The sequence below is a fragment of the Amblyraja radiata genome, chromosome 14 (genome assembly GCF_010909765.2).
Source record: "Amblyraja radiata isolate CabotCenter1 chromosome 14, sAmbRad1.1.pri, whole genome shotgun sequence".
NCBI lineage: Eukaryota > Metazoa > Chordata > Chondrichthyes > Rajiformes > Rajidae > Amblyraja > Amblyraja radiata.
This window is the reverse complement of record NC_045969.1, coordinates 3323452-3338390: the sequence shown is the minus strand read 5'-3', so window position 1 is coordinate 3338390 and position 14939 is coordinate 3323452. Positions and strand designations below refer to the sequence as shown.

Sequence of the window (14939 nt, the reverse complement as noted above, 5' to 3'; positions counted from 1 at the left end):
CACGTCAGGGCTCCTTTTCAGACTAATTATTGTGGGGGGGGGGGGGGGGGGGGTGGAAGGAAAGCTGGAAAATGGAAAATAGGTGCAGGAGGAGGCCATTCGGCCCTTCGAGCCAGCCAAGAAGTGAGGACTTTATCTTTAATCAGACTTTACTAGACTTTATCTTGCATTAAACATTATTTCCTTTATCCTGTATCTGTGCACTGCGGACGGTTCGATTGTAATCATGTATTGTCTTTCTGCTGTCCTGTTAGCGCGCAACAAAAAAGCTTTTCTCTGTACCTCGGTACACGTGACACCAAACTAAACTAACCTAAATGTGTAGGAAGGAACTGCAGATGCTGGTTTAAATCGCACATAGACACAAAGTGCTGGAGTTACTGGAATGACAGGCAGCATCTCTGGAGAGAAGGAATGGATGACGTTTCGGGGCGAGACCCTTCAGACTGTCTAAATGTTTCTTAAACGTTGGGATGGTCCCAGCCTCAACGACCTCCTCTGGCAGCGTGTTCCATACACTTACCACCCTTTTTATGAAAAAGTTATCCCTCAGATTCCTATTAAATAATTTCCCCTTCACATTAAACATATGTCCTCTGGTCCTCAATTCCCCCACTCTGGGCAAGAGACTCTGCGTATCTACCCGATCTATTCCTCTCATGATTTTTTACACCTCTATAAGATTACCCCTCATCCTCCTGCGCTCCAAGGAATAGAGTCCCAGCCTTACTCAACCTCTCCCTATAGCTCACACCCTCTAGCCCTGGCAACATCCTCGTGAATCTTCTCTGAACCCTTTCAAGCTTGAAGTCCTCCCTACTAATCTCACTGTTTTCCTTCTCTTCCTCTTGCCAGGTATTTAAGCTACGGTTCTGGCCCCAAGCGCTTTCCGCTGGCCGACGTCCTCCAGTATGCCTTGGAGTTTGCTTCCAGTAAACCCGTGTGCATGTCGCCAGTGGATGATGTGGACACCGCCCAGCCAAGCAGCACAACAGCACCTCCCACAACGGCAAGATTGGAAAGGTGCGTGCGTGACGCTTTAAATGACCATTTACCTCGCTTTCAACTCTTGGTTATTTATATACCAGAAAAATATGCTCACGACTACTTAATTTTGAAAACGTTATGGCACGGTGGCGCAAGCAGTAGAGTTGCTGCCAAATGTCCCTGTCCCACTTAGGCGATTCTTTTAGGCGAATATGCCGTCGTCACATGGTCGCCGGGTGTCGCCTGTATGGTCTCCTCAGTCGCCCAAAGAGTCGTAGCGTTTTTCTGGTCGGCGCTGGATTTTGAAATGTTCAAACCTTTTCGGCGATCGTGGGCTTGTCGTAGCTTGACCTCTCCTGACGTACGTGGTGTCGGAGGTTGTCGCCAGGATGACGTAGGTTGTCGCCGGTGCTGACCGGTGAATTCCATTGGCGACTACCTACTCCAACCGGCGACAGGTACCTGCGAATGAAATGTCTTACCTTGTCGTAGCTTGTCCCGGGTGGACGTCCTATGGGTTGTCGAAGGTGTGGTCGCAGGTGGACGCCCTAATGGGTGGCCGGTTGTCGGTAGCTTGCCGTAGCTTGACGTTGACTAGGTGATAGGTTGTGGTAGACATTGTCGTAGGGGGGTCCAGTCGCGGGTTTTTCGGCGACCTGCCACGACTATGAAAGTCGCCAAAAAAATGGCCTAAGTGGGACAGGCCCATTACAGCGCCAGAGATGCGGGTTCGATCCTGACTACGGCTGCCGTCTGTGTGCGGAGTTTGCACGTTCCCCTCGTGACCGCGTGGATCTTCTCCGGTTGCACCAGTTTCCTCCCACATTCCAAAGACGAGCAGGATTGCAGGTTAATTGGCTTCTGTAAATTTTCCCCAGTGTGTCTAAGATAGAACTAGTGTACGGGTGATCGCTGGTCGGCACGGACTCGGTCGATCGAGGGGCCTGTTTCCGTGCTGTATCTCCAAACTAAACTAAACTTCTTAAGGTCGTATTGTAATAGGGTGCTGTTGGTCTAAGATGTTTAACAGTTGGAAGTAGCTTGATTCTTAACAAAATAGATCAAACGCAGAATTCCAGTTGAGTTTCTTATTATCACGTGTGCCGAGGTACAATGAAAAGCTCTTTATGTTGTGTGCTAACCAGTCAGCGGAAAGATTATATATAATTACAATCGAATTGTCCACGGTGGGCAGATACAGGATCAAAGGGAATAGCATCTAGTGCAAGATAAAATCAAGTGAAGTTGGATTGAAGGTAGTCTAAGGGTCTCCAATGAGGTAGATAGTAGTTCAGTACGGTGGATTGTCACCTTGTCGTGGTGGAGAAGCTTGTGTGGACCTGAGATCCTGAGAGCGATGCCATCTGGAGCTGTGCTCCTGGTAGGGCCACCCATGGTGGTAAGGTCGAGGGGGAGGTCTCTGACAAAGAACGATCCAACCAAGTCCTCAACAGTGGACGATGGCTGACCTTAGTGGAGCGTCACAACGGCTGGGAAGGCGGATGAAGGCTGCAGCAGAAAAGGGCCTCCGGTCGTCTTGGACTCCATGCCACTGGATCCCGACCCAGATCTGTCAAGGACCGTGGGGTGGCTGTCTGTGCACCAGTCTCCCCACGTTAAACAAAGTCACGCACAGGCGTCCTCCATATAGGGAATAGCACCCTGGAGACACCCATGGTCAGACATGACTTCAGGGGACCAAAGAGTTTTGCTGTCATCCCTAAACTAAACTAAACCTTTGTTGTATTGCAATAGGATGCTGTTGATGAGTTGGATGATCAGCCATGATCATATTGAATGGTGGTGCAGGCTGAATGGCCTACTCCTGCACGTATTTTCTATGTTTCTATGTTGAACTAAGGTGCTTATAACAGTTGGAAGTAGACAAAAAATGCTGGAGAAACTCAGCGGGTGAGGCAGCATCTATGGAGAAAAGGAGTAGGCGAGTTTCGGGTCGAGACCCTTCTTCAGATACAGTTGGAAGTAGTTTAGTTTAGAGATACAGCGCAGAAACAGGCCCTTCGGCCCACCAAGTCCGCGTGGACCAGCGATCCCCCGTACACTAGTTCTATCCTACACACACACGGGACAATTTACAATTACACCAAGCCGATTAACCTGCAAACCTGTATGTGCGGGAGGAAGCCGGAGATCCCGGAGAAAACCCACACAGGTCACGGGAAGGTAGACAAAAATGCTGGAGAAACTCAGCGGGTGCAGCAGCATCTATGGAGCGAAGAAAATAGGCAACGTTTCGGGCCGAAACCCTTCTTCAGTCTGAAGAAGGGTTTCGGCCCGAAACGTTGCCTATTTCTCCAGCAATTTTGTCTACCTTCAATTCTCCAGCATCTGTAGTTCCTTCTTGAACAGGTCACGGGAAGAACATACAAACTCCGTACATACAGCACCGGAGGACAGGATCGAACCTGGGTCTCTGGAGCTATGAGGCAGCAACTCTACCACTGCGCCACTGAGCTTGATTCTTAACTATATAAATTTATCACAGAATTCATATGATTTGGGATATATGGGATTTGTTGTGGAATGATTAGAGTAACCAATGTTTGTTTTATTCTTGTAAATTGCCCACAGCCCAACGGAACAGGGCCCCGTGGTCCCCACCGACGCCCCTTGCACACCTCCTCTCCAGAGGCCGATCGTGCATAAACCCTTCACGCAGTCCCGGGTTCCACCGGAAATCCCCATGCACCCGGCTCCGCGGCACATCACTGAGGACGAGCTGCGGGTGCTGGAGGGTTGTCTACATCGATGGAGGATGGAGGTGGAGAATGACACCAGAGGTACGTACCCCACCCTCGCCCAGCACCCACACCACTCGATCGGTACTCCACACCACTCGATCGGTACTCCACACCACACGACCAGCACCTTCTCCTATACATTAAATACATTTGTCTTAGTAAGTCTTAGAAATTACACTAAATAATACTAACATAAATAAAAATAATGATAAAAAAACTAAAAAGGATAATTAAAAAATAATAATAAAATGATAAATTAAAAATAATGAAAAAATAAAAAGAATAATTAAAAACTAGTAATAAAACATTAAATTTTTTTAAAAATTATTAAAAAATAATAAAATAATACATTAAAATTAAAAAAATTAAAATAATAATAAAATAATACATTAAAAAAGAATTATTAAAATATAACAATAAAATGAAAAATAAAAAAAATTAAAAATTAAAAGAATAATTAAAAAAGAGTAATTAAAAAATAACAATGAATTATTTGTTAAATAATAAATTAAATTTAACAATTAATTTTGATAAATTAAAATTAAATTGATAAATTAAAATTAAAAAAATAAGAATAATTGAAAAATTAAAAAATGATAAATTAAAAATAATTTAAAAAAATAAAAAGAATAATTGAAAAATAGTAATAAAACAATCAATTAAAAAAAATACAAAATAATTAAAAACAAATTAAATTATAAAAAATAAATAGAATAATTGAAAAATCATAAGATAATACATTAAAAATAAAAAGAATTAGAAAAAAATAAAATGAAAAAATAATACAATAAAAATAAATGGAATAATCAAAAAATAATAACAAAATAAAATAAGTTAAATTGGTTACATTCACTGCAAATACGTAATACGCAACCCTCCAGCACCCGCAGCTCGTCCTCGGTGATGGAATTGGTGGAGACTGGGGTTTCAGTCACTGACCCCAGGGGGTATAAACTGTCTTTATCGTTCGGGTTATCAATGAGAATGTCTGGTGTGTTTTCAGACCTACAGGAGAGCATTGCTCGTCTCCACCGCACCATCGAGCTGATGTACACTGACAAGACCATGATGCAAGTGAGTGCATTTAGAAAGGAGGTGAAGAGGAACTACTTTAGAAAAAGTAGAACGTAGAAAAATAGGTCCAGCAGGCCATTCGGCCCCCTGATCATGGCAGATCATCTAAAATCAGTACCCCGTTCCTACTTTTCCCCTTGATTCCTTTAGTTTAGAGATACAGATACAGCGCGGAAACAGGGCTTCCGCCCACTGGGTCCGCGCCGACCAGCGATCCCACGAGGGACAATTTTTACATTTATACCAAGCCAATTAACCTACAAACCTGAACGCCTTTGGAGTGTGGGTGGAAACCGAAGATCTCGCAGGAAACTCACGCAGGTCACGGGGAGAACGTGCAAACTCCGTACAGACAGCACCCGTAGTCGGGATCGAACCCGGGTCTCCGGCGCTGCATTTGCTGTAAGGCAGCAACTCTAACGCTGCGCCACCGTGACCAGCCCAAGAGCCCTAAGAGCTATCTCTTGAAAACATCCAGTGAGAGGGTAGTTAATCTGTGGAACTCATTCCCACAGAGGGCTGTGGAGGTCAAGTCAATGGATATTTTTCAGGCAGAGATAGACACATTCTTGATTAGTACGGGTGTCACGGGTTATGGGGAGAAGGCAGGAGAATGGGCTTAGGAGTGAGAGATTGAATGGTGGAGTGGACTCGATGGGCCGAATGGCCTAATTCTACTCCTATAACTTTTGCAGGCAGGCAGACAGCTGCGAGCGTGATCAGGTGGTGTGAAGGTCAAGGTCCACTCACCTTGGTCCAGACGCGTCTAGCGGGGAGACATCTACATATCTGTGCAATTCTCTGCCTCAGAGGGCGGTGGAGGCTGGTCCTCTGGATGCTTTCAAGAGAGAGCTAGATAGGGCTCTTAAAGATAGCGCAGTCAGGGGATATGGGGAGAAGGCAGGAACGGGGTACTGATTGTGGATGATCAGCCATGAGCACATTAAATGGCGGTGCTGGCTCGAAGGGCCGAATAGCCTACTCCTGCACCTATTGTCTATGATCCCAGGATAAAATAACCGAGCAGCCCCTCAGCTTCTGGGGGGGGGGGTGGGGGGGAAAGGACAGAATAACGTTTCATCCGTAACCCTTGATTAGAACAATCTGATGATGAAATTTCGATCGCGGTGTTTAGTTTTTGTTTCATATTTTTGACACGAGTGTCGATGTGCAGAGAAAGGCTTTTCTGTTGCGTGCTATTCAGTCAGCGAAAAGACCATACGTGATGGGGGGGTGAGACTAAAGATCCTATAGCAAGCAAGATAGATCACTCGACGAAAAAGACATAGTACGGTCATGGGCAGATTCATGGGTAATTTTCGGCCCCATTCCCGTAATCGGCTTCCGTCTTCGCACCAAAGATCCCGTAGCGGAGCAAAGATACTAGTGCGGAGACGGAAGCCGGTTACGGAAACATCCTCGTAAAAATAAAAGTTCTTTGGTAAAAATCTTCTCATTTTCAGAATTATAATTTATTAACACAAACTGTTCCCCCGCAACGTTGATTAAACTGCGAGTCGGGTCGGGTCGGGTCGGGTTACTGAAATGGATGGAAAAAAGGCCCACGTTCCGCTCCGTTGCGTACTACACGTCAGCCCATTGCATTTAGCAGGAGTGGTCTATCTTGCTCTGCTATAGAATCTTTGGGTGTGGCTGGCCCTTGATTATTCTGCTGGTCTTGCCGAAATAAGTGTAGATGGAGTCAAAGTAAGGGAGGCTGGTTTTTTGTGATGGCTATATCTGCAACCTTCTGCAGTTTCTTGCCGTCTTCAAGGGTGCTGTTCCTAAACCAGGCAGTGATGTTTAACAAGACGCATTATTCAACGTTATATGGTGCTGGGGGGGGGCACGTTATATCAATGTGGTATAACGGTGCAAGGAACAGTGCATGTAATATACTGCATGCCTCAACCTACTGCAAGCACAGATGGAGATTCCTCTGTATATCTCGTCAAGTCAAGTGTATTTGTCACACACACATATCAGTGAAATGAAAAGTGGCAATGCTCGCGGACAAACAAACAAACAACCAAACAACTACAAACACTCTGCAATGCATCGAATGCATGGGCGGCACAGCGGCAGAGTTGCTGCCTGACAGCGCCAGTGACCCGGGTTCGATCCTGACTGCGGGTGCTGTCTGCACGGAGTTTGTACGTTCTCCCCGTAACCCGCGTGGGTTTTCTCCCACGGTGCTCCGGTTTCCTCCCACACGCCAAAGACTTAAAAGTTTGCAGTGTAGCGGCAGCAAACATGGTGAATACACAGTCGCTTTATACAGACATAATGGGTTGGAAATACATACACGTTTGGTCCCTCTGGCATATCATCATTGCTGCTGCAGCTGAGCGAGGGTGTTGTCTCGAGCTCAGCTAGCTGTCAACCGGAGATCTCCAGGTGAGATCTGCTAAAATACTAGGACACTCCCCTTAACCGACAATTAGGAAAGATAGACAGGAAAGAAAGGGAGGAGGGGTGGCCCTTTTAATAAGGGAGGGAATAACGGCAATAGAGAGGAAGGATATTGCGTTGAAGGATCAGGATAGTGAAACAGCTTGGGTACAGATAGAGAATAATAAGGGGAAAAAAACACTAGTGGGTGTAATTTATAGACCTCCAAATAGCTGTGACGCTGTTAGTCAGAACATAAATCTGCAAATAGTTGACGCATGTAAAAAGGGAACTGCTGTAATCATGGGGGACTTCAATTTTCATATTAATTGGGCAAACCAAACTGGGCAGGGTAGACTAGAGGAAGAGTTTATAGAATGTATTAGAGACGGGTTCCTAGAACAGTATGTCACAGAACCGACAAGGGGGGAGGCAATCTTGGATCTGGTCCTGTGTAATGAAGCAGGATTAATTAAAAATGTCATAGTTAGGGACTCGTTGGGAACAAGTGACCACAATATGGTCGAATTCCATATTCAAATAGAAGGGGAGCAGGTTGAAACTCAGGCTAGGGTGCTTAGTCTAAATAAGGGGGATTATGAAGGTATGAGGACTGAGCTGATCAAAGTTGACTGGGATAGCAGACTCAAGAATAAGACGGTACATGAGCAGTGGTGTACGTTTAAGGGTATACTGTATAACCTTCAAGAAAAATTTATTCCTATGAAGAAAAAAAGGGGTAAGGGTAAGAACAGTCAGCCATGGCTCAGTAAAACTATAAAGGATAGTATTCGGCTGAAGGCAAGGGCATATAAGGTAGCCAGAGATAGTGGGAGGGTAGAGGATTGGGAAGCATTTAAAGGTCAGCAAAAAATAACTAAGAGATTAATTAAGACGGGGAAAATAGACTATGAAAGGAATTTAGCGAACAACATAAAAACTAATAGTAAGAGTTTTTATAGCTATATAAAAAGAAAAAGGGTGGCTATGGTGAACGTTGGTCCATTGGAGGGTGAGACTGGAGAGTTGTTGGTGGGGAACATGGAAATGGCAAAGGCATTAAACGAGTATTTTGTATCAGTCTTCACCATAGAAGACACAAAAAATATTCCAACGCTGGATAAACAGGTGGCGGTAGGAATGGAGGAGCTAAATACTATTAAGATCACCAAGGAGGTGGTTTTAGGGAAATTAATGAGACTGAAGGAGGATAAATCCCCTGGGCCTGATGGATTACATCCAAGGGTCTTGAGGGAGATAGCGGTGGGGATTGTGGATGCATTGGTGATAATTTTCCAAAACTCCCTGGAGGCAGGAACGGTCCCAGTGGATTGGAAAATGGCCAATGTAACACCTATATTTAAAAAAGGAAGTAAACAGAAGGCGGGTAACTATAGACCGGTTAGTCTAACATCGGTGGTGGGTAAAATGTTAGAGACAATTATTAAAGAAACACTAACGGGGCACTTGGATAAACATGACTTCATCGGACAGAACCAGCATGGTTTTGTGAAGGGGAAGTCCTGTTTAACGAATCTGCTCGAATTCTTTGAGGAAGTAACAACCCGGGTGGATAAAGGGGAACCGGTGGATGTGGTATACTTGGACTTCCAAAAGGCTTTTGACAAGGTGCCACATAAGAGACTATTGCTAAAAATAAAAAATTATGGGATTGGGGGTAATATATTAGCATGGGTAGAGGATTGGCTAACAAATAGGAAGCAGAGAGTGGGGATAAATGGTTCCTACTCGGGATGGCAACCGGTAACTAGCGGGGTTCCGCAAGGGTCGGTGCTGGGACCCCAGTTGTTCACAATTTATATAAATGATTTGGAGGAGGGAACCAAGTGTAATATATCAAAATTTGCGGACGATACAAAAATGGGAGGAAAAGTAGGGGATGAGGAGGATAGGAAGAGTCTGCAAAAGGATATAGATAAGCTAGGTGAGTGGGCAACAACTTGGCAGATGAAATTTAATACTAATAAATGTGAAGTCATTCACTTTGGGAAAAAAAATGATAGGGCAAGTTATTTTCTAAATGAGGAGGAGCTGCGTTGTAATGCAACGCAAAGGGATCTAGGGGTATTAGTACATGAATCACTAAAAGTTAGTATGCAGGTGCAGCAAGCAATCAGGAAGGCCAATGGAGTTTTGGCCTTTATTGCTAGGGGGATTGAGTATAAAAACACGGAGGTCTTGCTGCAGCTGTACACAGTATTAGTGAGACCACATTTGGAATACTGTGTACAGTTCTGGGGTCCATACTTAAGAAAGGATGTACTAGCCCTGGAGGCAGTGCAGCGAAGGTTTACAAGATTAATTCCTGCAATGAGGGGATTGACATATGAGGAAAGGTTAAGTAGGCTGGAACTCTACTCTTTGGAGTTTAGAAGAATGAGAGGCGATCTCATTGAAACATATAAGATCGTGAGGGGCCTTGATCGGGTGGATGCACCGAGGATGTTCCCAATGATCGGGGAAACTAGAACTAGGGGACATAGTTGCAGAATAAGGGGGGGCTCTTTTAAAACTGAGATGAGGAAGAACTTCTTCACCCAGAGGGTGGTTAATTTATGGAATTCACTGCCCCAGGGAGCAGTGGAAGCAGAAACTTTAAATATATTTAAGACTAAAATAGATGTTTTTTTAGCTGCCAAGGGGATAAGGGGCTACGGGGAGAGGGCAGGGATATGGACCTAGGTATGGTTAGTATAGTAAGACCTGAGTGATCTCCTGGACAAGTGTCGATCGCCTGGATTGGGGTCGGAGAGGAATTTCCCGGATTTTTTTCCCGAATTGGACCTGGGTTTTTATCCGGTTTTTTGCCTCCCCCAGGAGATCACGAGGTTCTTGGGGTGGAGAGGGGTGATAGCGGTATAAAGGGGAGGGTAGTGTCTTGTGTTCTGTGTCTTGTGTCTACTGTTTGTGGGTAAGTGTGTCTGTTTAGTGTTCAGCCATGAGCGAATGGCGGTGCGGGCTCGACGGACCTGGTGGTCTACTCTCGCACCTACTTTCTATGTTTCTATGTTTAACCCATGACGTCACGTGAGTTAGATAGAGCTCTAGGGGCTAGTGGAATCAAGGGATATGGGGAGATGGCAGGCACGGGTCATTGATTGGGGACGATCAGCCATGATCACAATGAATGGTGGTGCTGGCTCGAAGGGCCGAATGGCCTCCTCCTGCACCTATTTTCTATGTTTCTATGACAGCCCCCATAACCACGGACGAGAGTTCGACCGTTAGTGGCCTGACCGTCAGCTGACGCCACAGTAGGTGAATTGGCTTCTATAAACTGTCCCCATTGTGCAGGGCAGTGCCAGCGGACGGGGTGGTCGCTGGTCTAACAGGGACTCGGTGGGCCGAAGGGCCTGTTTCCGCGCTGCATCCCCGAAGCCTAAAGCCTGCTTGTTATATCTTTCCCTCTTGCGCTCTAGGTTCCTTACCGATTACATGCAGTCTTGGTCCACGAAGGCCAGGCTAATGCTGGGCATTACTGGGCCTACATCCACGACCACCACCACGAGAAGTGGATGAAATACAACGACATCGCTGTCACCAAATCCTCCTGGGAGGAGCTTGAACGAGACTCCTTTGGCGGCTACAGGAATGCCAGCGCATACTGCTTAATGTACATCAATGACACAGACCGATACTTAATAGAAGGTAATTGCCTTGCTGGCAAACCCCATGTGTTATGTAATATTTGTCTTTGTGCTTGGAATGTGTGGGAAGGAACTGCAGATGCTGGTTAGTGTCAGTGTGCAGGAATCGCTGATCTTGGCACAGACTCGATGGGCCGAAGGGCCTATTTCTGCGCTGTAATTCTAAACTAAACAAGTTATTGCATTCCCAGTAACAGGTTGGACTGAAAGATCCAAAGTGTTCTTGATTGGTTTCTATCTCAAGCGTCCTTTCTTTGCCAGGCTCCAGAATATGTTGATGCCCAGAAGGCACAGTCTCAGTATAGAAGGACTTACGAGGATTGTTTGTTGACTCTTGGCCTGTACTTGCTAAAGTTTAGAAGGACGAGGGGAGGATCTCGTAGAGTCTGAACGGATCATGAAAGGCCTAGATAGAGCGGATGTGGAAAGGATATTTCCAGTAATGGGAGAGTCTAAAACAAGGAGGCTCAACCACAGAATAAAAGGACGTACCTTTAGAATAGAGATGAGGAGGAATCTCTTTAGCCAGTGGATGGTAGACTGTGGATCTCAGTGGGCCGAAAGGCCTGTTCACTGCTGTATCTCGAAAACTAAATGTGTAGGGAGGAACTGCAGATGCAGGTTTAAGATAGACACAAAATGCTGGAGTGACTCAGCGGGACAGGCAGCATCTCTGGAAAGAAGGAATGGGTGACGTTTTGGATCGAGACCCTTCTCCAGACTGGTGTCAGGGGAGAGGGAGATACATAGGTAAGGAAGTGTAAGGCGTGAAAACAGGACAAAGGGAATGGAGTCAAAGGAAAATGTAGAATTGATCATTGATAGCTGGGAGAAAGTAACAACAAAGCATACAGAGATAAAATGTAGTCGGAGACAGTAAGAACTGGGAAGGGGGGGATGGAGAGAGAGAGAGGGAAAGCAATGGTTACTTGAAGTTAGCCATTTTGTGTCCATCTCGAAAACTAAAGCTTCTTCCCAATGATTGGAGTGAAATGAGAGTGTGGTCAGGGTTGCGTGTGTCTTCGATGTTGTCAAGGTTCTCTGCTCATTTGCACCTTACGCACCTTTTCTGTGCGCCGTGAGTAGGGTCGCCAATTCTCTCGCTCCCAAATAAGGGACAAAAGGTCAAAGTAAGGGACCAATTCCCCACGGCAATTCGTTGACCGACTGGGCCGTGGCTGGGTGAATGATGAGTTGGCCCCGGGTGCTGGACTGCACACAAAGCCCAGCCGGCGGGCCAGCTGAGGAGTTTCGGCCCGGGCCAAAATTCCGGCGCCCCGTCCAACTCATGAACCGACGATCGGCCGTGAGAGGGAGGGGTGGTGGTGGTGTCGGCGGTCAGCGAAGGTCCGAAGGTCGGACAGCTGGCCGGGCTGCCGACGGGGCCACGGGCGAGGTGCTGCTGCTGCACTCCATGGGCTGCACTACATCGGGACGGGTGAGGCGGGTGCCGAACTCGGCGCTCCAACCCGACAGTCCCCTCGACCCGAGTAGTAGCGGTCAAATACGGGACAAGGGCGGTCCCGTACGGGACAAACCAATTTAGTCCAAATATATGGGATGTCCCGGCTAATACGGGACAGTTGGCAACACTAGCCGTGAGACTTGAAAGAGTTTTAAGATGTTGGCTTTGCTCTTGCAGAGGAGTTTGACAAGGAAACGGGTCAGGTGCTGACTGGCATGAACACCCTGCCGTCTGATTTGAAAGAGTACGTGAGGGATGACAACCGGAGGTTCGAGAAGGAGCTGCAGGAATGGGACGCGCAGCAGGAGAAGAAAGCCCAACAGGAGAAGCTGGAGATACGCACTGCTCCGAGGGATCCGGCTGCAGCACCTACCTCAGGTAGCAGCCGCGCTCTCACTCGCTTTGTAACGTAGGCACATGGAAATGGGCCCTGCTGCTGAAGCTGGCATGTATCCATCATTGATATTTGCCCCTGAATCATAGAAACATAGAATGGCCTCATTCTGCTCCTATCACTTATGACCTTATGACTCTATAAAACGTCGTCAATGAAACATAGAAAATGGGTGCTGGAGTAGGCCATTCGGTTCTTCGAGCCAGCACCGCCATTCAATATGATCATGGCTGATCATCCAAAATCAGTACCCCGTTCCTGCCTTCTCCCCATATCCCTTGATTCCGCTAGCCCCAAGAGCTAAATCTAACTCTCCCTTGAGAACATCCAGTGAATCGGCCTCCACTGCCTTCTGTGGCAGAGAATTCCACAGATTCACAACTCTCTGGGTGAAATAGTTTTTCCTCATTTCAGTCCTAAATGGCCTACCCCCTTTTCTTAAACTGTGTGACCCCTGGTTCTGGACTCCCCCCAACATGGGGAACATTTTTTCCTGCATCTAGCCTGTCCAATCCCTTAAGAATTTTATATGTTTCTGTGTTGTATGTTGAACAGCTCTTGTAGGGAATTAGCGGGACAGGCGGCATCTCTGGAGAGAAGGAATGGGTGACGTTTCGGGTCGAGACCCTTCTTCGGGCTGAGAGTCAGGGGAGAGGGAAACGAGAGATATTGAAGAGTACAAAGAGCATGTGAGGTGTGAAAGGGACAGATCAAAGCAGACGACGATCTAGGAAATATCCAACGGTTCATTGTTGGCTGAGGGGAAGGTGACAACGAGGCACACAATCAGTAAAATTAATCAGGAGGACGGTGAAACTAGTCGGAGAACGAGGACGTGGGAGCGATGTAGAGAGAGGGAAAGCAAGGGTTATCTCAAGTTAGAGAAACCGCAGTTGATACCACTGGGTTGGAAGCTGGCCAAGCGAAATACATTGCCCTCCATAATGTTTAGGACAAAGACCCCTCATTTATTTATTTGCCTCTGTCCTCCACAGTATGAGATTTGTAATTTAAAAAAAATCACATGTAGTTAAAGTGCACATTGTCAGATTTTATTAAAGGCCATTTTTATACATTTTGGTTTCACCATGTAGAAATTACAGCTGTGTTTATAAATAGTTCCCCTTTTTCTCTGGGTGCTCAGGTTTCCTCCCGCACTCCAGAGATGTACAGGATTGTAAGTTAATTGGCTTCTGTAAATTGTTCATCGTCCCTGGTGTGTGTAGGACCGTGCTAGTGTACGGGGTGATAGGGGGGAATAAGACCATAAAATCATAAGAAGGTAGACAAAAATGCTGGAGAAACTCAGCGGGTGAGGCAGCATCTATGGAGCGAAGGAATAGGTGATGTTTTCGACCCATTTGGCCCATCGGGTTTGCTCTGCCATTCGATGGTGGCTGACCTATTTGTCCCCTCTCAACCCCGTTCTCCCGCCTTCTCCCCGTAAGCTTTTGCCGCCGCTACTAATCAAGAACGTACGTTGTCTACATGGCTGGTCTTGTGTTACAGCGCACGCAAAGGAGCTGAAATACCTGGAGCAGCCCACGGCACACCATCCCTCCAAACTGTGTGAGGAGGACACGGCAAGAAGCGTCTCCAAAGCCGCCACCGAGTGCGAGGAGCAGGGTCCAGAGGCCGCACTGCAAGCGGTATGACTTGCACCAAGACAACCTTTTTTTTTCTTTTTTTTTTTTTAAATAATAATTTCTCGCTACTAAATAAATGAATGTCACCCAGATGATGCCAAGCCATCCCTCGATTATCATTTGTAAAGGGAAAGCCAGCCCTTCTCTCTCCTACCCACTGCCACTAACATTTCGAAAAACTCAAGGCGTATTTATACTATATACAGGAGTATAGTACTATATACAAATATACTATATCGAGCCCAGCAGAAAAAGCAGCGTTGGTTTCCCTTCCCTCCCCGTTCAAATGACCACTCTGTGATGTTAGAGGTGAACTTCGAAGATGATTCATTCCGTGGGAGTGCGTTTTAAATTGTACAAAGCATTTGGGTGATGCGGGCAAGGTTGGCATGCGTTGTTCATCTGTAAGTGCCCTCCGTCTTAATGGTTCATTGATCCATATCAATGGGCGGTTCAGAATAACCACATTGCTATCCGACTGGGGTTACGAACAGGCAAGACTAGGTAAGGGCAGCCTGTTGTCTTTTCTCCGCCATAAGTGATAGGAGCAGA

The 14939-nt window shown here is 46.4% G+C and overlaps 1 protein-coding gene across 4 annotated transcripts in view; it reads left to right on the top strand.

Moving 5' to 3' along the window:
- The window catches only part of usp25 (ubiquitin specific peptidase 25), a 127503-nt gene that overhangs the window by 82169 nt on the left and 30395 nt on the right, over positions 1-14939 (top strand). For all 4 annotated transcript variants that reach the window (XM_033032368.1, XM_033032367.1, XM_033032366.1 and 1 more), the window contains exons 13-18: positions 856-1023; positions 3580-3788; positions 4753-4823; positions 10655-10883; positions 12525-12725; positions 14251-14390. In XM_033032368.1, the coding sequence (XP_032888259.1) occupies positions 856-1023; positions 3580-3788; positions 4753-4823; positions 10655-10883; positions 12525-12725; positions 14251-14390 (1018 nt within the window). The remainder of the gene's footprint in view (positions 1-855; positions 1024-3579; positions 3789-4752; positions 4824-10654; positions 10884-12524; positions 12726-14250; positions 14391-14939) is intronic.